This window comes from Sebastes umbrosus, chromosome 23 (assembly GCF_015220745.1).
Source record: "Sebastes umbrosus isolate fSebUmb1 chromosome 23, fSebUmb1.pri, whole genome shotgun sequence".
Classification (NCBI taxonomy): domain Eukaryota; kingdom Metazoa; phylum Chordata; class Actinopteri; order Perciformes; family Sebastidae; genus Sebastes; species Sebastes umbrosus.
The window spans coordinates 1,246,043-1,269,277 of record NC_051291.1 but is presented as its reverse complement, the minus strand read 5'-3'; the positions used below and the strand labels follow the sequence as shown (position 1 = coordinate 1,269,277).

General features: G+C 43.4%; 1 protein-coding gene across 2 annotated transcripts in view; it reads left to right on the top strand.

Annotated features, from left to right (window-relative positions):
• Positions 1-990: 990 nt before the first annotated feature.
• net1 (neuroepithelial cell transforming 1) overlaps positions 991-23,235 on the top strand; it is a 37,273-nt gene continuing 15,028 nt past the window's right edge. Inside the window, exons 1-4 of one of the 2 annotated variants that reach the window (XM_037760112.1) lie at positions 1,108-1,254; positions 10,971-11,044; positions 11,363-11,426; positions 19,360-19,422. In XM_037760112.1, the coding sequence (XP_037616040.1) occupies positions 11,031-11,044; positions 11,363-11,426; positions 19,360-19,422 (141 nt within the window). In that variant the 5' untranslated portion in view covers positions 1,108-1,254; positions 10,971-11,030. Of the gene's footprint in view, positions 1,255-10,970; positions 11,045-11,362; positions 11,427-19,359; positions 19,423-23,235 lie in introns of both variants that reach the window. The other variant, XM_037760111.1, reaches the window with a different exon arrangement.

Genomic DNA, 23,235 nt, shown 5'->3' with positions numbered 1-23,235 from the left:
TAAAGAGAGCATTGTTTACTGTGACTATGGCTACAGTGATACAGTCATAGCTGGTGCTCATATGAGATTAGATACTGAAGGGTGTTATGTGGTAGCAGAGCTCAGTTCAGAGCCAGCAAGCCTAATGAATTATTATTAAATATTTCAAATGAACAAGCGAATTAGCCACTGGATTCCACACTTTGAAGAAATTAATTATTAAATTAGGTTTAATATTTGTATCAATATGAGGGGGACACACTGCCTTAGTTTTACAACTTTATTCTACTTTTTTCCCAGTATAGTCACACATATACATATGCATATATATATATATATATATATATGTATATATATATATATATACATATATATATATATGTACATACATTTTCATAAAGCAGCATATTTGTCCACTCCCATGTTGATAAGAGTATTAAATACTTGACGAATCTTCCTTTAAGGTACATTTGAACAGATAAAAAAATATGCGATTCATTTGTAAGTAATCTCAATTAACTATGGACCATCATGCGATCAATTGTGATTAAATATTTTAATATTATATAAATATAAATATTTATATATTATTTAAATATATATTTATATTTAATGTAAATATAAATGAATATTTAAATATTTATATTTAATACAAATATAAATATAAATTTAAAATATATATATGTATATATATTCAATTAAATTCAAACTTATAAAACAAGACATTACATATAATACATTAAAATACAAGGAGCACGATAAAAAATATATATATATATATTGCACATATTGCATTGCCTCTGACTCTCTGATTAAATGAATGTTTCATGGAGTGAATATAAAACCTCATCAACACTGTGAACCTTTAAATAATTGCATTATAATGGCTCCAGACTGCTCATTATAATATTCCATTGTTATTGTTTATCAGTCACCGTCACCGGAAGTTGAGCTCCTCTGGCCCCGCCCACTCATATCCTAGCAACCAGTTCTTCCGGTCTCCTCTCATTGGTCGGTTTCTGGACTTCCGCCATATTCAAACAAACAGTCAGTTTCCTGCTGCTGAAGGTAGAGTTACTGTTATTATTGTTATTTAACCGGTTCAGGAGCACCCAGCGAGTCTGTGAGCTTTCAAATGGGTGAAGACAAAGCTCCTGGTTCCTCCTCAGAGAAACTGAAGAGACAACCGAGCTGTAGGACCGTGAAGAGGAGGAGTTCATGTGATGGAGATGAAGAGGAGTCTCCTCTCAGGAACAGGAGCAGCAGTCTGAGACGGTGAGTCCATCCTTTAGTCTGTTCAGTCTGTGAACCAAGACAAAGCTGCAGTAAAGTAACTATTGTGTGTTGTCTTTAAAGGGTTTAAAGTTCACAAATAGCCAAGTGAGAGTGACTAGTCGTTTCAAACAAGCAAACAAATCCTACAAATACATAATAACCAGTGTTGGCCGGTCAATAGAGGGCGTCCCTGAGTCACACAAAAAAACATTGCTACTACTACTACCACTACTACTGCTACTGCTGCTGCTACTACTACTACCACTACTACTACTACTGCTGCTGCTACTACTACTACTACTACTACTGCTACTGCTGCTACTACTACTACTACTACTGCTGCTACTGCTGCTGCTGCTACTACTACTACTACTACTGCTGCTGCTACTGCTGCTACTACTACTACTGCTGCTGCTACTACTACTACTACTACTACTGCTACTGCTGCTACTACTACTACTACTACTGCTGCTACTGCTGCTGCTACTACTACTACCACTACTACTGCTACTGCTGCTGCTACTGCTGCTGCTACTACTACTACTACTACTACTACTACTGCTGCTACTGCTGCTGCTACTTCTACTACTACTACTACTACTGCTGCTACTGCTGCTGCTACTGCTACTACTACTGCTGCTGCTACTGCTGCTACTACTACTACTGCTACTGCTGCTACTACTACTACTACTACTACTGCTGCTACTGCTGCTACTGCTGCTGCTACTTCTACTACTACTACTACTGCTGCTGCTACTGCTGCTACTACTACTACTGCTACTGCTGCTACTTCTACTACTACTGCTACTGCTGCTACTACTACTACTACTACTGCTGCTACTACTTCTACTACTACTACTACTACTACCACTACTACTGCTGCTACTTCTACTACTACTACTACTGCTGTTGCTACTACTACTACTACTGCTGCTGCTACTTCTACTACTACTACTGCTGCTACTACTTCTACTACTACTACTGCTGCTACTACTTCTACTACTACTACTACTGCTACTACTACTACTTCTACTACTACTACTACTGCTACTGCTGCTACTACTACTACTACTACTGCTGCTACTGCTGCTGCTACTTCTACTACTACTACTACTACTGCTGCTGCTACTGCTGCTACTACTACTACTACTACTGCTACTGCTGCTACTACTACTACTACTACTGCTGCTACTACTTCTACTACTACTACTACTGCTACTGCTACTACTACTACTACTACCACTACTACTGCTACTGCTGCTGCTACTGCTGCTACTACTACTACTGCTACTGCTGCTACTACTACTACTACTACTGCTGCTACTACTTCTACTACTACTACTACTACTGCTACTGCTACTACTACTACTACTACCACTAATACTTCTACTGCTGCTACTACTACTACTACTACTGCTGCTACTACTTCTACTACTACTACCACTACTACTGCTGCTGCTACTACTACTACTACTACTACTGCTGCTGCTACTTCTACTACTACTACTACTGCTGCTACTACCACTACTACTACTACTACTGCTGCTGCTGCTGCTGCTACTACTACTACTACTAATAATAATAATAATAATAATACAAATTATATAAATTGTCAGTATTTGTGTTTTAAATATGGAATGCACCCAGTAATATGTGTAATTTGATTGTAATGTGATCATATTTTGTATTATTAATCTGAATCTGTAAAGTAACTAAAGTTGTCAGATAAATGTAGTGGAGTAAAAAGTCTAATATTTATAGTTGAGTAGAAAGTAGCAGAACATGGAAATACTCAAGTAAAGTACCTAAAGTAAATTGTATTTAAGTACTTAGTTACTTTCCACCACTGAGTACATTTTATACTGTTGTGTTTTTTTTAAAGCATTATTTACTCTTCCTGTTGGAATAAAATAATTGGTAATTATTTAACTGTAAAGTAGTAATGTGTTTTTGATACCTTCACTTTTTTTGCATTATATCATTCCGGGATGTTTGTTGAAATTGATTGGATGTGGCACCACAGACCCACCAAGAAACACTTACACCATCCGCCACTAATAATAAATATATAAACAATGAGTTAGATTATAGTTTTAAAGTGTGTGCAGATAGTTTCGGTTGCGTCAAAACGCCACAAGATGGTGGCAGAGTGCCACAGTAGGTAGGTAGGCCCCATGGATGGGATAAGATAAGATCAGATCAGATATTCCTTTATTAGTCCCACAGTGGGGAAATTTGCAAAAACATTGAACCAAAAGTAAAGTTTCATGAGGCTGTGATTATCCTAGAGGTCACCACAGGTCATTTTATACAGTGAGGTCAAGTTAAAAAAAAATAGTCTCACTACAATGAAATGTCTCCTATGGGGACTAACATCATCACACATGAATACAGTTGGGCTCATTGGATCCACCAGAGTCTCAGCTTTACAGTGAGACCCAATTTATGTAATTCAAGACTGTTTAGGGACCAGTTTTCATTCGCATATATTGAGGTCAGAGGTCAAGGGACCCCTTTGAAAATGGCCACGCCAGTTTTCATCGCCAAAATGTTGCCTAACTTTGCAGCATTATTTAGCCTCCTTCCTTACTAGCTAGCATGACATGGTTGTTACCATTAGATTTTGTAGTTTCATATGATATCTGCACCTTCACTCTAGCTCTAAAATTGAACCTGCCACAGCCTTTAAAAGACAGTAAAGTTGATCAGGATGGCCTGCCCGAGAGCCTCAAGAGAGAATTGGGTACAAAAAGACTGTAATGTTGGAAGACATCCACTTGATGCGACTCTAGTTTCATATCAGCTTCAGCTCAGCTTTAGGTTGCATCTTTATCCCCCATCTCTGGCATTGGGGTTGTGATGGGAGTAGGGATGCACCGATACAGATACTAGATTGGATATCGGGCCGATACTGACTCAAATAGCGGGATCGGGTATCGGTGACAATTGGGCCGATCTATTTAATTCACTTCTTTGTTTATATACCATATACATTATATACTGGAGTTTTGGAATACATGAGTATTATTTTAAGGCTGACTTTTAAAAAAATGTGAACTTATTCTTGAAGTAAAATCCCTAAAAAGAATTAACAATAATGCCTGTTTTGGTATGAGCGTGAACTTCCCATGCCACTGCTCAAAATAGTAAACCTAGTCTGTGTCTAGGTAGTGTTTCATCCCTCTCTGTGTGGTGTTACTCTGGATCCAGGCAACACAAGACACTTATCATTGTTTCTTCAGGTTCTCTCTTTAATTTAATGGCCAGTGCTTAAATAGTGTCCCCAGAGCTCATTTGTACCAATACAAAGAGATTTATCTGGCCAGTGGAAATCAGTATGTTTTGAGATAATAAAACCCGTGCGAGAGTTTATATTGGACTCTTTTTTTCAAAGGCTTTTCCATGCCGTGTGCCAAAGAGCCCCGGCCCTGCCCATGCAGTGCCCAACTGGCTCTGCAGACAAACACGGAAAAACATCACCCAATATTTGACCTCCATAACGAGGTTTATGGGGGGAAAAAGCATTGAGTGAGAGAAAATAAGACCTGATTTCCCCAAAGAGATTGGCAATAAATACAAGACTGACAGTGGAATTCAACCAGCAGCGATAAACAAGGTTGCTGGTGAACTCAGCATTGAGAGTTCGTTGACCGTGTAAAGCACCAAACAGCACGTTGGACGGGCGGAGACGGAGTTTTGTCCCCCATAAAAATGGGAATGTTTTTCAATAAACTTCACGTGATGTAACAGTTCATATGGCAGTAGTCTGCACAACTGTGATATGATGCTATCGCCATGAAAATGCTGCGTGTGAGTGTTCTGTAGTATCAGTAGAACAGGTCCAGAGGGAGGACGTGATGGGGTCGGCAGCGCCGGGTAGCTTCAGTTTCAGAGTCAGTCAGCTTTAACAAACAAGGGCAGGGCTGACGGGGATGCTAATCCACTGACTCATGAGCCACACGTCCCTCGACACACAAGAGCAGGTACACGGGCAGAAAAGACCTTTGCCCCCCCGGGCTGGTGACAGTGACGAACACGATATCAAACACATATTCATGAAACAGTTAGACACACACACAGACACTATCAGCTTTCAGAGTTTCTCATCTTATGGGAAACATGACATCTGATACATCTTCATTCAGTGAGTCATTTTTCCTCGTAAAGTAAAGAGATTTGTTTCTAAACACTTCATAAGTGTTGGGAAATAATTACTGAAAACGAAAGACTGTGAACATTGTAGTACTGGATCGTGGAGTTAGACCGTTAAACTGTTTTTCACAACAGCTGCTAACGGAACACAAATACACACTGTTTGTTGGTCACACAGCTGACAACCTGCTCAACTAAACTAAATGTGCGGTGGAGACGTTTACTGGGAAAGTGGCTGCATGTCCGCGACACTACACGCAGCATCGTAGCTGCTACAGTAACTCTCCCGGACGGGTGAACTGGAGACTCAGTTGTCTGTTTTGCTCATATACTGCAGCTGGTACACCGCTGCATGTGAGGCACAAATCTTGTCTGTTAACGGTTAATAATCGATTAACGAGGGTCGGTTATCCCTAGTTGACAACGGTTAAATTAAAAGTTTCTCGGGAGTTTCCGGAGGCGGCGAGTCGCGCTGCCGGGCGCCCCTGATTTGCATAAAGTAGTCCAGACCTCAACTTAATGCAAATGAGGAGCGGCCAACGCGCCGCCTCGTCTCTCGAATTGCACCGCCACGCTACCAGAATGCATTGCACGGCTGCTTACAAAGACAATGAGTGGTGAGCGTAGAAAGGACGGAGGCTGTGGACACGTAGCATTTACTGGATTTAACTGGTGACCTGTTGGTGATGAGCTTACTTCCTCACACTTTATTACACATATCTGTATATACATATCACAAATAGTGTCTGCTCTGGCGCCGCTCGCTCTACAACAGTTGTTTAGATTAAGCAGTGAGGCATTAACGAGCTGGAGAGGAAGTTATGTTTAATTGCTTCAGGCTCTCATCTCCTGTCAGATTCCCAGCATGCCTTTGGACAGAATCTACACCAGTGTGATAAATGAGCCTTGGCTGAAGGCCTGATGATATAACAATGGCCGGATAGTGCGTGTGGCCCGGCCTTGCTCCCGGGCCAACGCTTGTCGTTATTCAGCAGCAAACCATGAGTCGGCAGTGACCGCCTGCTCCTCTGGAAGCTCTGCTGCACATTCCACAGAAGCCTCTGCTGCACAGTCAGCCAGCGCACTGCTTCTCCGTTAACCATTCAGCATCCTGTGTCACTGTTATCATATTTCCATAACTCTTTAAGAGCTGCCTACGCATGATGCCCTTTAAATTGAGTGACGTACTGAGGTTGTAGGTGGAATATTTAATATGTTCCACTGAAATATGCTAAATGGACGCGTTCCTTTGAAGTATATATTTACATCAGTCCTGAAAGACATGATGGGACCAAAATGTTCCAAAGACACTGAGTTCCAGCAATTTACTAAATCCAGACGTCCCTGCCCCCGGTAACATTACACTTCTATACAGTAATACCTTATTAACAATGACATAAAGCACATTAATCTGATTTTTTTGTGGGGTAGGGCTGCGACGATACACCTATCTCCCGATTCGATATGTATTGCGATTCGATATTACGACTTATTGCAATTTTTGTTTATTTTTTTAACACTAGACCATGGGGAAAAGTTGAATCATACACTTCTAGGGACTTTTACTTTGGAAAATATCTAAATTAATACAGTCAAAATGTTTGATTTTTATGTCCTAAAGTCAAATATATCAGTTCATTGTTGGGCAATATTTATAAAAAAAAATTCCAGCAACCCAAAAATCAAAGAATAAAGATATTTCCCTCACAGATTAGTGGTATTTTCTTTTTAATTTATAAGAGACATGTAATGTTTTATACTTCTGGTGAATATAATCCATCAATCTTATTTCCACAGATGTATTTAGTATATACAGTTCCCTTTGTTAACACCTTATTTTGAAAAACAGACGTAGTCCCACGTGTCTACTTCCTCTAACTTCTCCAAGGTGGTCTCTAGCTCTCCCGTCAGCTCCGACCTCTTTATCCATCCATGGTCAGCTCCATCGGGGCCGTTTCAATGCAGAGAACACAAATGTCAGTATCTGGGTCCTCTACAGTTGTAGCATCGACCCATTTGACCACGGAGATGAGAGCGGCGGCCGGCTCCACCGCAACGTTACCGTCATACCATAACGTTTCCTGCTAACTTTTTTGCACTTTTTTTCGGATATTTTTCAGACAATTTTTTTCGGAAACATTTTTAGACATTTTTCGGACTTTTATTCAGACATATATATCGGCCTTTTGTTTGAACATATTTCTGACATTTTTTGGGCCATATTTCGGACATACTTTAACATTTTTTTCTGTATTTTTTCTGACATATTTCGGCTTTTTAAAAAAAAAAATGTCAGTCTTATTTCGGCTTTTTTTCTGACATATTTTGGCCTTTTTTAGAAGTTAGCATGCAGCTTTAGCTGTGATGTCTAGCTCTGCTTTCCCTGTCAATGTGTGAAACCCAAAGTGTTGCCATCTTTTACTGGATGTGTAGTGTTTACCATGCTGGATTTAACATGGGAGGGTGCAGGTCAACACTTCAACAGGACAACCTGCCCTGTGCAGGAGTGGCACGTTAATTCAGAACTTTGACAGTTAAGTCTGAACAACACCTGCAGTGACCTCTGACCCCTGACTGGCCTCCGGGACACCCAGGGAGCTTCTCATTTCCCTGCTCTCTTTCAGCTGGTTATTGTTGTTCTACAAACACATGCTGTTGATCCAGAACACCTTACAGTAGCTCCATTATGGGTGGTCCCAACAGGAAACCTGACGTAGTTCATTAGAGCGGTGTTGGTGCTCTGTTCAACCCACTGACCGGTCTGCCTTTACACTTTATTGTCCCTTCAGTCAAACATGTCTGTGATATGGTTTAGTTTAATAGGCAACAGTGGTGTTAAAGACTTCTGGTTTGTGGTCATATATGAGCATTATTACTGTGTTTTTACACCGAGACATCACTTGTTACCAGTTTCATTAGTATTGGTATTGACTACTGAAGTTCTGGTATCGTGACATCTCTTGTGTCTCTTCCCTATGGGAACTAACGAAACGCTTAAAAATTCATTATCGCAGCACCAAAGGCCACAGTGAAACATTTTCGGTGCACTTAAATGAAAAAGTTGCACCAGTGCAACAAATGTATTGAAGTTAGTCTGGAGCCCTGCCTCTGCAAAATGTCACATATTAAACATGTTACATCACTATAGGAATGCAACTAACAGCTATTTTAATTATCAATTAATCTGCAGATATGGGGACATCTTCAAATGTCGCGTTTTGCTCGACCAAAAGTCCAAAACCTAAAGATATATTCAGTTTATAATGATATACGACGAAGCAACTTGGCTTGACTAGCAACTTGGATCAACACCTTCTAATAGTGGACATGGTCAATGACGTGATGGGTCTGGTGTATAAATACTGCATTACAGTAAAACGTTTATTACACGGCTGTGTTGAATACTCGATTCTGATTGGTCAATCACGGCGTTCTGTGGTCTGTAATTTCTCTATAACAGACCGTTGCTATGTATAACAGACCGTTGCTGATGTCGGACTTTGGTCGACCGTTTTTTCTTCAGTAAGTAGCCGTGTAATAAGCGGGATAATGTACAGCTTGCGGGTCATCGTTGTGAAAGAATCCCCTTCAGGGTGATGAGAGACCCCTACGCTTCGCGCTGTGTGAATATAAAAAACACTATTAAATTTCCCAGAACCCAATGTGATCTCTCCAGATGTCTTGTTTTACCTGACCGACAGTCCAAGACCAAATGGATATTCACTTTATAATGATATAAAACAGAGAAAAGCAGCAAATTTGAGAAGCTGGAACCGCAGAGTGTTTGACATTCGTGCTTAAAAGATGTCTTAAACAATTAATCACTTATGAAAGTAGTTGCCCATCTCACAGCTCCCAGCTCCCAGCTCCCAGCTCCCAGAGACGGAGGCTGCAGCTGCCTGTAGTGCTGACTATAGATGGACAGTTGTCTGTCACTGGATAAATGCCAACTGGAGCAACACCAGTAGTAGAACTGGAATGACTCAGCCTTACGAGCAGCACTTGCCGGACACACACACACTGAACAAGTGTTTCTGAGCAGCTCCGCATTCTCCGGATGCTGGATGCCTTTTTAGGTCCCACCATCGAAGGACCCCCCGCCCCAAGACATCCATCTTCAATATGATCAACCGCTCTGACACCAGTTATGATCGTGTGTGAGATTGGATTGTAAAAGCTGAGCAGCGTAGGAGGTTTTGATTCACCGTGCCGTCATATATCCGCTGAGTGTGATGCACTACTGTTGCGTGATAGTTCCCTGAAACATACTCCACAATGTCTCAACATTTCATCTTCTGCTTGTATTTTCAGCTGTGGTTTCCACATCTGTAAGAAATGCAACTTTTCTTCATCTTTTTCCTCTAACTTCTCCAAGGTGGTCTCTAGCTCTCCCGTCAGCTCCGTTCTCTTTATCCATCCATGGTCAGCTCCATCGGGGCCGTTTCAATGCAATAACATAAATGTCAGTATCTGGGTGCTCTACAGTCGTAGCGTCGGCCCGTTTGACCACGGAGACGAGAGCGACGGCCAGCGGCTCGACCGCAACGTTACCGCGATACGATAATGTTTCCTGTCCGGGACAGAGTTAGCATGCAGCTTTAGCCACAATGTCTAGTTCTGCTTTTCCTGTCAATGTGTGAAACCCAAAGTGTTTCCATCCTTTACTGGATGTGTAGTGTTTACCACGCTGGATTTAACATTTGAGGGTGCAGGTCGTATCCATGTGGACCCTCCAACGGTTTATACTTTCTCGTTTCGGCTCGCTGCGGTTTGTTTTGGTTGACGGATACGGAACGGGTATTACGTCATGTTACTCAGACTAACAAAATAAAAGCGGTAACTTCCTTCTACCTCCACATAGACTCAAATTAAGCAAATATATTGATTCTGGCATTAAAATAATTATTTCGAAATAGTAAAAAAAAAAAAAAAAACTTGCTATATGAGTGAATCCATTTTTTTTCATCCCACTCCTAAAAGACACCAGTGACTCCTTTTTTAAAAAGGTCGAGGCTTTATGCGTAATGCTATAAAACAGTCTCTTCTTTCTACAGTCTCTGTGTCAATGCTTACTGAAGCTGCACAATTACTTCACTTTGTACGGCAGTCGTCGTGAGACTCAGTTCTCATTGAAAGTATTTCATCAGCGTGAAATAGTGCTTCAATAAAAACCAAAATTATTGTTGGACAAGACAGATGTTAACCTCTGCTTTGATGTTTTTCTTCTCGCTGTAACCGTCCATTCACTGAGCGGGATGTGTTGTGTAACAGTCCTCAGTGTGACCTCATCCAGCCCAACCTTAATACCGTAATAATCACACAGGTTGAAGATATGTTGTTTGACATGAGAAGGATTTAGGGGGGGGTGTTCAGTCCGGACAAACCCACCGTGGACTCCCAAAAAAGGCAAAGCTGTCCTCTGCCAGAAAAACCCCAACAAAAAGAGACATCTCTGGGAGGGTGGAAGGTGTGGGACTCCTCCTTTAAATCCCACAGGGGTCTAAAGACAGCTTAGTGGTTTGATGAGGAACAGGGTCATCATGTTCCCCTTCCTACCCTGACAGGGAGGATCCTTATCTGGTCAGCCCCTGGTCTGAGTAGGAGGACAGCGCCGCGGCTCCACCATGCTGAGGCTGTGGTAGGTAACGGGAGGTGAATGTTTTCTCAGGACACCACTCACTCCATGAGTCACAGTCTTATCACCTCGTGAATGCTTTGAGCTCACTGTGTCATGACTTTAGGTCAGAGTGGGACTCCGCCGGCGGTTCAAATCGATCCGCCGCTTCTTAAACATTCTCACGGGTGTTTCTGAGTCATGTTTGTTCACAGTGGTGGGTTCTGTGATAACATTCAGGGCGAGGTTGCACACTGATGGTGTTGGGGTTTGTAGCTCAGAGGATGCATTGTAGCTCTGTTTTAATTGTGACCCCACCTCCCTCCTCTGGTTGTTGTTCAGGTCACTGAGAAGAGGAAGCTCCTTCACCTTCCTCACCCCAGGACCACAATGGGACTTCAGTCTGGTGAGTACAGGCCTCATATTTCCCAGTTTGCAGATCATATTAAAGGCCACCTGCTGGGGGTGTAAGAAAATAATCGATACACATGAGTATCGCGATATAATGTTCTGCGATACTGTGTAGATTCTCCAAAACGCTGTACCCGCCATCCAGCCCGGCCACTTATCCATCTTTTGGAGGATGTAGCGGGTTTTAAAGCCAGGAATCGATCGGTGCCAACCATGTCATACTAGCTTGTCAGGTACCAGTCGCACCGGGAGCAGGGAGCCCCGTCACGGTGAGGCGAGGTCCGGGCGGGGAGCGCTGTAAAGCTGCGGCCGCGAGACGGGTCGGGTGGGTTGCCGACATCGCCACAGACCCCTGGCGCCTTTTACGTGGGCCGACCCAGGGCTGCACTGAGGACAGTCATCCCCGGTGACGCTTTGTCCACGGCCCCGGGAAGCACCTTTGCCCCGAGCCTTTCCAAGCCGACCTAGAGCCGGTCGTGGTGCACCGCCTCGTATGCGGGACTCCCCAGCCTGCCGTGTGTCGCTCACACCCTCCAGCTGGCTGTTAACGAGGGTCTTTTGGCACAGAGAAGTACTCGTATCGGTACTCGGTATCGGTACTCGGTATCGGCGAGTACCCAAATGTAAGTACTTGCACTCTGTCTGAAAAAAGTGGTATCGGTGCATCTCTACTAATCACAATAACCTACAGCAGAGTGGCGACTGTCTGCTGCGACGACCTGGGAAAAAAAACAATATGCACGGTGGTCCACAGACGAGACACAATGTCCCAAGCAGCAATGAAACCCCCCTCTGGCTTTATTTACTTTATGTATAGTACTTGTGTGATGTATGCATTTCTTAAAACACATTTACCGTCTGCACATTTCTCCGATCTGGCTTCTGGCTGACTTTCTGTCCTCCGCTTCCCGTCATAACGATGTGTTTCGGCTTTAAATCACCACCTCGGAGTTTTCAACAAAGTCTCGGAAACGGCAGCGCTGTTCATCGTCACGGCGATGGCAGGCGGCTCCTTGTCGGCCCGCAGCCACCGTAGCCCCCCCGATAAACCATCCAGACTGCAGGACAAAGTATTTACTTTGACTTGTGTGTTTACACTCGGAGCATGTGAAGCATTTTGCTGAATACTTCTTATTATGAGCGATGGGGGGGTCCTACATTATTATTATCTGTCAATGTTACAACAGTTCTGGTTATTTCCCACTAGAGATTTCTCTTTTAGTGTTTTTCAAAGTGCTCTTCTCATTGGTTTGATGTGGGCGGGCCTCGGTTGGAAAAAGGTGGCGTTACATATTTAGTTGCACCAATCAGAGTTTAGCGACCTTTGATTTAAAATGTGAGGACAGTTGTTTGCATGTTGCCAGCGCTGTCAATCAAACCATCAAACCAAACCCACACAGACAGTTCAACTCTTTATAGGTAAGACCGAATTATGCTCAAATTGAAGTGTGATTGTTGCTTATTTAGTCATGAATATGTTCTGTTATAAATAGGGACGTCCTGATCAAGTTTCTTAAATGTTACCTACCAAATGTTGATTAAATATTAAGGTTGTCAATCGATTAAAATATTTAATTGCGGTTAATTGCATGGTTGTTCATAGTTTATCACGCATTTATCTGCTCAAAATCAGTAGTCATTGCACGGACAGAAAGGTTGTCTTTAAGTGTGCTTGTTGGAGTACCTGTAGCACCGTTTGAGATTTATAGACTTCCTGACACATGGTCCGACTGTGGAGTTATTGTGATGTGTAACCACGTTGTTGCATTGTGCAGCACGAGTTTGAGAGTTCTTGTCCTGTGGAGAGTACTATCCATCCGAAGCCTTTGTTTCACTAAGATCTGGGCCTCTTTAATCAACCTGCACTGCAATCAGCAGCCGTGATCCTTTTGGTTTTAGAGCGCCATCAGTGGAGTGAGATCTATAAACTTGGCTCTACGTTCCAGAGCAGCTTTCCTCTTGGCAGCTCTGAGCTTATATCTTCATCTAATACCTCACTGAGGGACTCTGATGACTGTTCTTATGTGGCTGAACAAGGCTCGCTCATGTAGCCGGAGACCAAACGCTGGATAAAGGAAATCTTATCCCCCCTTCCCTACCAGAGGAACATAATGGTCTACAAAACCGCTGCCGTCTCTAATAGACTGGCCTGCTTGTGGTTTAAATGAGACGCGCTGATTAGAAACAGAAAAGAGCGAGCGGATCAGACAGCGGAGCGTGGAGGCATTCCAGGGTTTTTACAGCTGCCTGAAACACAATCCATCGCCGGTCTGAAGGCCGAGGAGGAGAAATGAAAAGCGGGGCTGAAAGGGAGAGAAGGCCAACGGCTCTTTATCTCGTGCCAGCCTGCTTCGCCTTTGATTCGCTAACATGGGCACGCTTAGCTCATCCAGCAGAACCATATGGACCTCGTTAGCTCACCCTTTTAATTCACTCTTTTATCTGTCGTTTATAAATCTACCAAACGGCGAGCAATAAAAGAATCCTGGAAGTGTCTTTGTCTCGCTGCCCCTCTTATCTCAACCCTGCCACTTTAAGCTTCAAGGTTTTGCCAAGGCTTTGAATAAAGTTTAGCCAAGGCTTTGAAGTGGTTAGGGAGGGGGGTGGATTCACCCCTGGCTGGGGCAGGGCTAGGTATAGTGCATTAGCCCCCAGGCGAACCTTGGAAGCAGGCGAGGCGAGCATTCCCCGGGCGCTTGGTGCATTCTCTCAGACTACATCAGGTACGAGGCCTCCAGGGGGCTTTCTGTCACGGAGAGAATGTGAGTCAGATTTCCAACGCGATGCCAAGGTGCAACACATCAAACCAGACTGCCGTTTGGTGGAATGTGAAGGTAATTAACAGCAGCGAGAGTCAGATTCTGGGCTCTTCGTGTCTCTCCGACATGTTCAGGCGGCCAGAGACGTCAGCCTCCGAGAGCGTCCCGTCTGATGAGCAGCATTCCAGCTTTAATCAGACGATGTGATATTTAATGTGGCTGCTGAGTCGCGTCTAGCTTCTTCACACAAACATTGATAATTATTGTGTGGGAAGGTCCTCTCCCGTATCAACAGCAATTTATATTCAGACCAAGACCGACTTCTTCAACCACGGACTGTCTGAAGATTCCTCAGCATTCCACAGAGACCAGGATTTATATTAGCGAAGCCCTTGATAACACGTTAATGCATCCAACGTGCTGCTCCCCAGCGGATGTTCATCCATTTCACTGCTACAGCTGTGTCATCCCTCTGCAGATACATCGCACTTTGATGTTGCATCGCAGCTGTTCATTGTCTTGGATTCATGCCTCTTAATAGTTGATAACACGTGTTAAGTAACAATACATTTTTTTACCTTTTCTTTTAACGACCTCTCTGTGATGTTTTACAGGCTTTTGACAGGAATCAACAATAAGGAATGCCCGCTTGTACGGGGAAAGTTAAATGCCACGTCGGGCTAGTAAACTCACAGCCATCTCGCTTCCTTCGCACCTCATATTGAGAGTTGCAAGCACTCGCGAGAAAATGGTGGCGGGTAAAGACGGCAAGAAAGTCGCCAACGCTGACCGTCCGTCCCTTCAGGCCTCCCTCCAAAACCACTTCCCCAAATCATAATGAATGTAAAGCATTCTATTCAGGCCAAATTAAATGATTGAACAGGTTTATAGAGCGCTGTTGGGATGACGTATTTCTGTAGGTCAACCAGGAAGTTAGCGTCGCCCCGGTTCCCTCCTCTAAAACCAACGACATGTAGCGTCGGCACATTTTGAAGAGGCCGGTGGAAAGACAAACCAAGACGGTTTTGTTGAGTTTTATTTTGTTTCTGTCGTGTTTGAATGAGGCGGCCGCCGTGCGCCTCTGGGTACCCAACTGTCCTCTCTCCTTTGGAGGCAGCACGGGGGTTTGTGCAAATGGCACGCACACACACACACACACCCCTGCGCTGACAGAAAACGTTAAGTAGCGTTACTACCAGGCAGCGCCTGCAACGGTTAATACAATGGAAATATATATGTTTCAAGACGGGACGAATAGTCACATAAACTATTCGATTTTTTTTTTATAACTCAACAACTATTCGAAAAAATCATGACCCATCCCTATTAGCAACCGCCTTTTATTTTTAGACACAACGGTTTCAAAATTCAGAAGTGGGTTATTTATAGATGTATTTTACGTCATAGAACAAAACGTTAAAATATCTTCAGCTTGGTTTAACCACAGACCTCACTTCATGTATCTAACTAAAACCCCATTCAGAGAAACATTGTCTTTGAGACGAGGGGAACAGAAAGTGCTAACTCATTTCCAGGTTTTAGGATTCATTCCTGTAGCACTCTATTACAGAGTTTCAACAAACGTACCAACTCCAGCTCTTGTTATTTGATAACTGCTAATAAATAAAACAATTTGCAAAAGGGGAAAGTAAAAAATTGACTTTGGGCAAGTAGATTTCTGACCCACTTGGGCAAGTGTAAAAAATAATGTTTTATGTTGTAACGCTGCAGTCAGAGACCATCTGATCAGTTTGATCTATTTTCAATGGACACACAAGATATACGTGACTCAAACATGCACTCTACAGCTGCATAAATGCATTATGTATGAAGTATGACACGTAGAAACCGGCAGTCTTCCACACCAGTTAATGAATTGGTAAATTAGCTGCGTAGCACACAGAGATTACAGCTAAGGTTAAGCCAGGTTCAACTTTGGTGGTGGTCTTCTGCGTCTCATGAAAATGAATGAAGTGGCTGCAGTCTGGTTTCAATGTCATGCTCTACGTCTGGCCATTGTTGAGGTCTGGGTGCATGTGTACTCTGTCAGCAGACCAGCTCATGGGTTTTCTGTCATTTACATGTGACTGGGAAGGGGCAGAACAATGACGTGTGTGTGTGTGTGTGTGTGTGTGTGGCTGCTATATCCAAACCCCCCTCACAAAGCATACATCTTTAACTCTCTCTACTGAACTCAATACACTCGTATCAGCAGAACAGCCAAAGCCTTCCAATGTTTTAATTTGATTTGCAGACTCCAATGAGCCTCTGCGAGTTCAACATTTCTTGGCTATAGTTTGGCTCTCTATCTAATCCCGGCCTGGGTCGGAGTGAGCAGTTTGACACAGATCAAACGGATGGATTTGTCTTTGAACATCCAGCCCATGATGTCACGGTAATATGAAACCGTGACATTGTTAGCTTGGCTTGTTCTTCTGCCTGCCGAGTTCTATCAGCAGGCCGGTATCTGAGCACAGAGAAGCAAAACCCCCTCATTGTCTGTCTGAGAGCGTTGAAACGTGTTTGTAGTATTAGTGGCTGCTGTGTTTATGTTGTCCGTGTACATCATCAGGCTTTTATGTAACATAGAAATCTGTCAGTGTGTCCCCAGATGAGTAACAACCAGGACAGTTTCTATAGCCTCGTAGTGTGTGTGCAGACGGGGGGTGTGTGTTTGTTGAGTCAGAGTATTTAACGTTGAACCAAGCCCACCGTTTGAACAAGTCGCTGCTTGGAGTGTGTTATTCCATCTGCGAGCTGCTGACGGAGGGATTTCCAGAGGTGGCAGGAACAGGACGGCTAATTTCTCTTCTCCGCCAGTGTCTGTTTTTGCACAGAGATTACTCCGGTGTCGTTTTGATCTGGTGTGTAAGAGCCCAGCCTAAGGCAATATTTAACTTGGAGGGAGCTTTCACACTTAGCACGCACACTTCACGGACAATGAGCTGCAGGCTTTGGGCTGATCTGTGCCCTCCACCACTATCCAGGCTTTTCTTAGTCTCAGGCAACGTTTTTATAACCTAGTCTGAATGTTATTCATAACTCCTACACACACACACACACACACACACACACACACACACACACACACTCACAAATACTGTCCAGTCAGCGATGTCTGAATATGTTCTACAAAGAGCTGGGACAAAACAACAAGCCTACTTGAGGCCTTTCCACACCGGGGGGTCTAGGGCTTTTATTGTGAAAAGTAAGAACAGAAGGAGTGGATCCGGTCTGTGAATATTATACGTCTAGGGCTTTTATTGTGAAAAGTAAGAACAGAAGGAGTGGATCCGGTCTGTTCTGCCTTTGTCAGGTTGAAAGGACTAATAAAGTTTGCCGTCCTGGTTCAGACTACGAAGCCTCTGTGTTGTTGTTTTATAAATAAAGTCACAACTCAACCCGTTCCGCACAACGTGATTGGTTGATGCCTTCATTCGCGGTGCGAAAGATCAGAAAAACAAATCAGAAAAAAATTACGTCGCTTTTTCGCCACACAATATTTGCTTTTTTAATTTGTTAATATTTAACCGTTTAACCGATTAACGCTATCGGTTAACATCTTCTTATTCCTATTAACATATTAGCTGACTGAAAAGGTCTAATCCTTGTTGTTATCAGTGTTCTCACTTCAGTTTGAAAAGCATCAACAGAACACTAAACAGCTGCAGAGACTGACTCGTTCCTGCCATTTAATATACTGCTGTTTCATTATGTTTCTCTAATGTCCTGTTAGCTCATCACTTCATTCCTTCTAGCTGTAAAACCCTCAGGGAGACCTCTCTGGAGTGCTCAGCTGAAACACTGGAAGACTTCAGCAGACTGAGAGTTGGCTGTGAATCACACAATCTTTATTTCTTTGCAGCTCTGTTGACGGCCTCCTATTGAGATGCAACCAACTCTGAACAAACCATGCTGTTCGTTACTAATGCTAACCCAGTCAGTCACAGCACCACCTGAATGCATGCTGGGGGGGTATTTAAAGCTGTTGAGTAGAACTTGTTGAGCAGATAGCTCTTAAATTGTTCCGGATGTGGGAAAACAAACAGGTTGGCGCGCCAGAGAGGAAATGCCCTCCAGCAGCACAAACAAACACACACAGCTCAGTCATTCATCGCCAGCCACCCCTGACCATTATGTGTCCATTTTGGCCCTCCTCACCTCGCTGGTCAATCAGGTCTTTTGGCGTCCTGTGTGTCCAGCCAGAAGCAGTCTGGCGTCCGTGGTTAATGGACCGCAGTATAACGGAGCCCCGGGGGGGGCCCAGAGGCCACCGGGCCAGACTGCTGTTCTCACCTGCTAACTGACTCTCTCTGACTGACAGTCCGCATGCAGGTGTTAAAGTGTCCCGCAGCCTAATTAACCCTTTCCTGTTCCCAGGAGGACCTCCAGCGGTGTCTATTGTAGCTTTACAACAGAGCTGCGGAGGCAATGAGCGTAGTAATTGGCCTGAAGGAGGAGCGGGGGAACGTGGGCGGCCGTAAATTGCTCTGGTCTCGTATCAGCACCCAGACAAGGATGCGTACTACAGTACAAAGCAAAGCTGCACGGAAATCCAAGAATGTGAGAACTGTTGGCCCATAATCCCAATCTGAGAACATGTTGTACGTAGTCTAAGTGTGGGAGAGAGATAGAGTTGTTACCGATAACAGTATTATCGTATAGTATTGGAAATGCATCCGATGGCTGCCCAGAATTTATTAACCCAGAAAAAAAAAACTTGTTGGTTCGCCGCTCCGGTAGCCTTCACTGTGCTGTCGCCCTGGATGTATCATGGCTACCAAAACTACTGTTTTAGAGCAGCGAAGAAGAACTGATTGCAGGTAGTTTGTCCCGTGCTGGTGGAGAGAGTAACGGTAATGGTAGTCAGAGCGAGGATAATGTCAGCCATTTGGCAATATTTCACAGTGGAACATCCAACAAAATTAGATCCAGCATGCTCAAAAACATATAATTTGACACCAAGATCACTCAAATCGACCAAGTAGATGAATTTCTATGAGAGAAACCAGCAGGTCGATTATCTTGTATCACTATTTGCATGATTTTTCCACTATCCGCTCCGCTATCAAACCTCTGCACCACAAGAATGTTTAATGACAGATCAACATGTTGATGCAATATATGAGTGTATTCCAGCTAACATCCTGCCTGTTCATCTTTCCACAGAAACGGAAACGCAGAGAGAAGGATGACAGCGACGCGGTCAGCCTCTGCAGTGTCGACTTTAAGGTAAAACACGTCGCAATACACACACCGGGGGGTTTCCAGTCATTTATAAGAGAAAACGAAAGTGGCATTTCAGAAAACCTTTGGGGACATTTAGTTTCAGGATGACCCATTTAGAAGGTGGGAAATGAAGCCTATGGACTCGTTAAGGAAGTGGACATTTCCTTGTTTTGCTGGGAGCCCTTTGTACTGGATGTCTGTAAAGCCTACTTTGAGAATCAGGGAATGAGGTCTACATTTCCTCTTTGTCATTTAGTCACAGTCCACTCAGAGGTTCACTCATGAAGTGACAAAATATGAAGTCAAGAATAAACAAAATGTGATTGAGGCTAAAAACAGAACCCAATAAAGGCATTACAACAGCCAATTCAGGCCAGTAAAACCATTGCTTTGTGGAAAGGGGAGACCAGAAAAGAGAAGATGAGATGTTATCAAGCACGTCTGGCTTGTTATAATGCTTTCAGTATCTAACATAAGCTTAAGGATCTCTCTAGTTTACCCAAATGTTCATGCTGTCGATCAAGCAAACCTGCCGTCCAGCTCTGCTACTGTGTTCAACAGATGGTTGCTCTGCTGCAGAAACACTACTTCTACAGGGGCCGTATATATTATATTATATACACTTCAAAATGAGGTTTATAGTTGTTGTTTTTCTTTTACAAAGTTCTTCCACACACTTGCGATATCTTACGATCCACTCAGCATGGAACTAACACTTTATGTAAGCCTCATGGATTGGCTTGGCTCACTTTTGGTACGCTTTGCTGAATCCTTTCATCAGTAACCAAACAGAGGAACGTCTGCATTTCTCAATTGTACGCCGTAGTGTACGGTTTTGCGGCCCGCCAATTTATTAGAAATCTGGGTCGAGTGAATAAAAAAATTGCCGCCATTGATTTAAAAATCGCAGCTTTGTGCTGGATGTCCAGTGTGGTACTAGGGACATTTCTCACTAATTAAGTGAAGCAAGTAGAATAGTTTGTGGGCCAGATCATGAAGCTCTGGGTAGACCTGCACTAAAACGAGTAGCTTCTCCACATATTTACCGTAGACTCATATTCTTTAGAAGAAAGAAAAGATATCAGCCGGCTGCGATTGGTTGTTCCTCGTCACATGACATGCGTTGCACACTGCAGCGTTACAAATGTTGAACTATTGTCATCTCAGGACGCAGCCGTTGCGCCATGAAAAAAATAGGTGCTTGGGAACGCTTGCGTGTCGCGACGCCGTCGTCCCGCCTTTGAGCACGTCTACATTGAGAACGATGGATTTGAGGGCGTAAAAGACGCAGCATGTGTACGGACCCTTACGTTTACTCATTCACATTTGTTGTTATTAACAAAGCCAGAAATATCTTTTATTGTCTATCTATAGATGGGGTTTTTCATTAGTCAACAAATCATTTTATTCTATAAAACAGCCCATCAGAGTTTACCAGAGCCGGTGTTTGTCACACCCAAAACGACAAGTAACACGCAGTGTTTATGAGCCGTGATCAAATCACTGTTTTATACGTCTTGGTAAATGATCTCTTTGGCTTTATTGAAGCACAACGTGAGAGAAGGTGGAGATTAGGGGGGACTTTTGAAGGTATCGAAAACCAAAATAATGGTGCAGAGAGTAATTGTATTTTTCAGACTGCGGTCCATCCAGAACAGCGTCCATCATATATATGAATCAGCGCAGCGGTGCACCTAATTGGGCTCCGACTACAAGCCAGTGTTTTTGTTTTGTCTCTGCAGGCGACAGAACACAACATGCATCGTACTGTCAGCAAACAGGTTTTAGCATTTTGTGTGTCATAAAGCAAACACAACGTAAGGACGACCAAACAAACTGGTTTGACAGTGAAACCAAATGAAAACACCGTCTCGCATGAGCTTATAAGAAAGAGTATTTGGGCGTCTGTCTGCCGAGATCTCAGCAGAGCAGAGATTGGATCTATTCATGGCAGATCCAGGGTCAGGTTTTGTGAGATATGGTGTGATATCTCCATAATGTTGCTCCTGCAGGGCCTCTAGGCAGTGAAATCTAAATTCCATCGTAGCTTATGTTACTCTTGTTTGTTGCGTTGTTAAGACACATCTGATGGTAACAGAGACACCATGTTGCATAGCTGATGGTCATATCTGATCTCTTTGTTTATTCAAAGCATATCATCACTACGGTTATCACAGAGAGACATCTAGGTAAAGCCCGTGTTTGTCTGGTGAAGAGCCTGCTGATGATGCTGCTACAGTAGATCTCTGTATCGCTTCGGCGTACCTGAAAGGCCGGACTGGCTAGATCGGACGATGCACCTCATTTGGTCACTCAGTGAGTGGGTGTGAGATGAGCACGAAGATGCGTCAGTGAACTGAACACCCTTTAGCTTCAGGCACTTTTCACTCTTCTACCAGCCATGCAGGTTATGTGAAGTCTGGTGCAGGGGTCAGCAACCTGCGTCTCTTCAGCTCCTCTCCAGAGGCTCCCTGTGGAGGTTTAAAAATGGAAATGAATAACTGTTTTTGTTTACATTTTCATTTTTATTTATCATTGTTATAGGTCTATGGTACGACGGTACGACGGTACGACGGAGTATTAGGGCCACATTGAGGGAAAATAATAAATCTGAGATTTAGATAATAAAGTCATAATATTATAAAGAAGTAATTTTACATGTTATTTTCTTTTTTCTGGTAAAGCTATGACTTTATTCTCGTAATATTCTGACTTTATTCTGTAAATCTCAGATGTTCTTTCCCTCAATGTGGCCCTAATACTCCGTAGTACATTGTCTCTTTGGCCCTCACTGCATTAGACTTATATACTATATACTTAGACTATAAACTGTGTTACCTTCATCACAATGATCAAATGTTTTGCGGCTCCAGACAGATTATTATTTTATTTTATTTTGCCTAAAATGTCTCTTTTGATAGTGACGGTTGCCGAGCCCTGGGTTAGTGTATGCAGTGTAGTGTCTCAAAGCTTCATAATGTGTGGTTGCTTTCTCTCTCTCAAAGCGTTTACAATCAGCCCATTCTGTCTCCATGCAGGCTGTTTTTGTCCTGCGCCCACATGAGAGGGATTAGCAGAGACATATAGAGCCTTGTCTCCCGTAACCAGTCGGATCAGTTGTTCTGATTTAACTAAACAAAGCTCCGACAGTGTTGTCGTGGAGAGTCCCGGGGGCCACTCCTTGATTCATATCGGAGCAGCGCTCAGCGTTCATGCTCTGACTTTTCTTTTCTTTCACTAACTGAGCCGCTTGCCGCTTGCAGTCTAATCCCTACACACACTCTGTTCCACGTGCAATTACAGTATAGTAGAGGTCCCTTGTTAACCATATGGCTGCCGGTATACTGCTGCTCTTTGGCTCTGACTCCAAATGGGAGTTGTTAAAGATGCAATGTGTAACATCTGGCCAGAATCTTAGTTTAAAACGTTCCAAAAATGACAAATCAACAGAATGTGACGAGGTTACAGCGTCGTTATGTGAAAGACGTCTATGTTGTTGTATTACATCCCTAGTAGCGTCCAATCTGTCCTCAGTCCAACATGAGAGGACCAAGAAATAGAGCTGCCCTCGAGGGTGTCATCACGTTGAAGGTGCAGGTCCGTGTACGTTTTCATAGTTTGTTTATTGGATTAAATCCAAAGTGGCAGAAACGAGAAAATGACTTGTGTTTACTGTTCGTCTGGAGACAGACCTTCAGCTAGCGGTTAGCCGTAGCAACTCGCATTCAGCCATCTAGTGGCACAGTAAACACAATAGAGGCCGACGCCACACCTGAAGATCATACATCACACACCCACAGACTTCAATGCAATCTG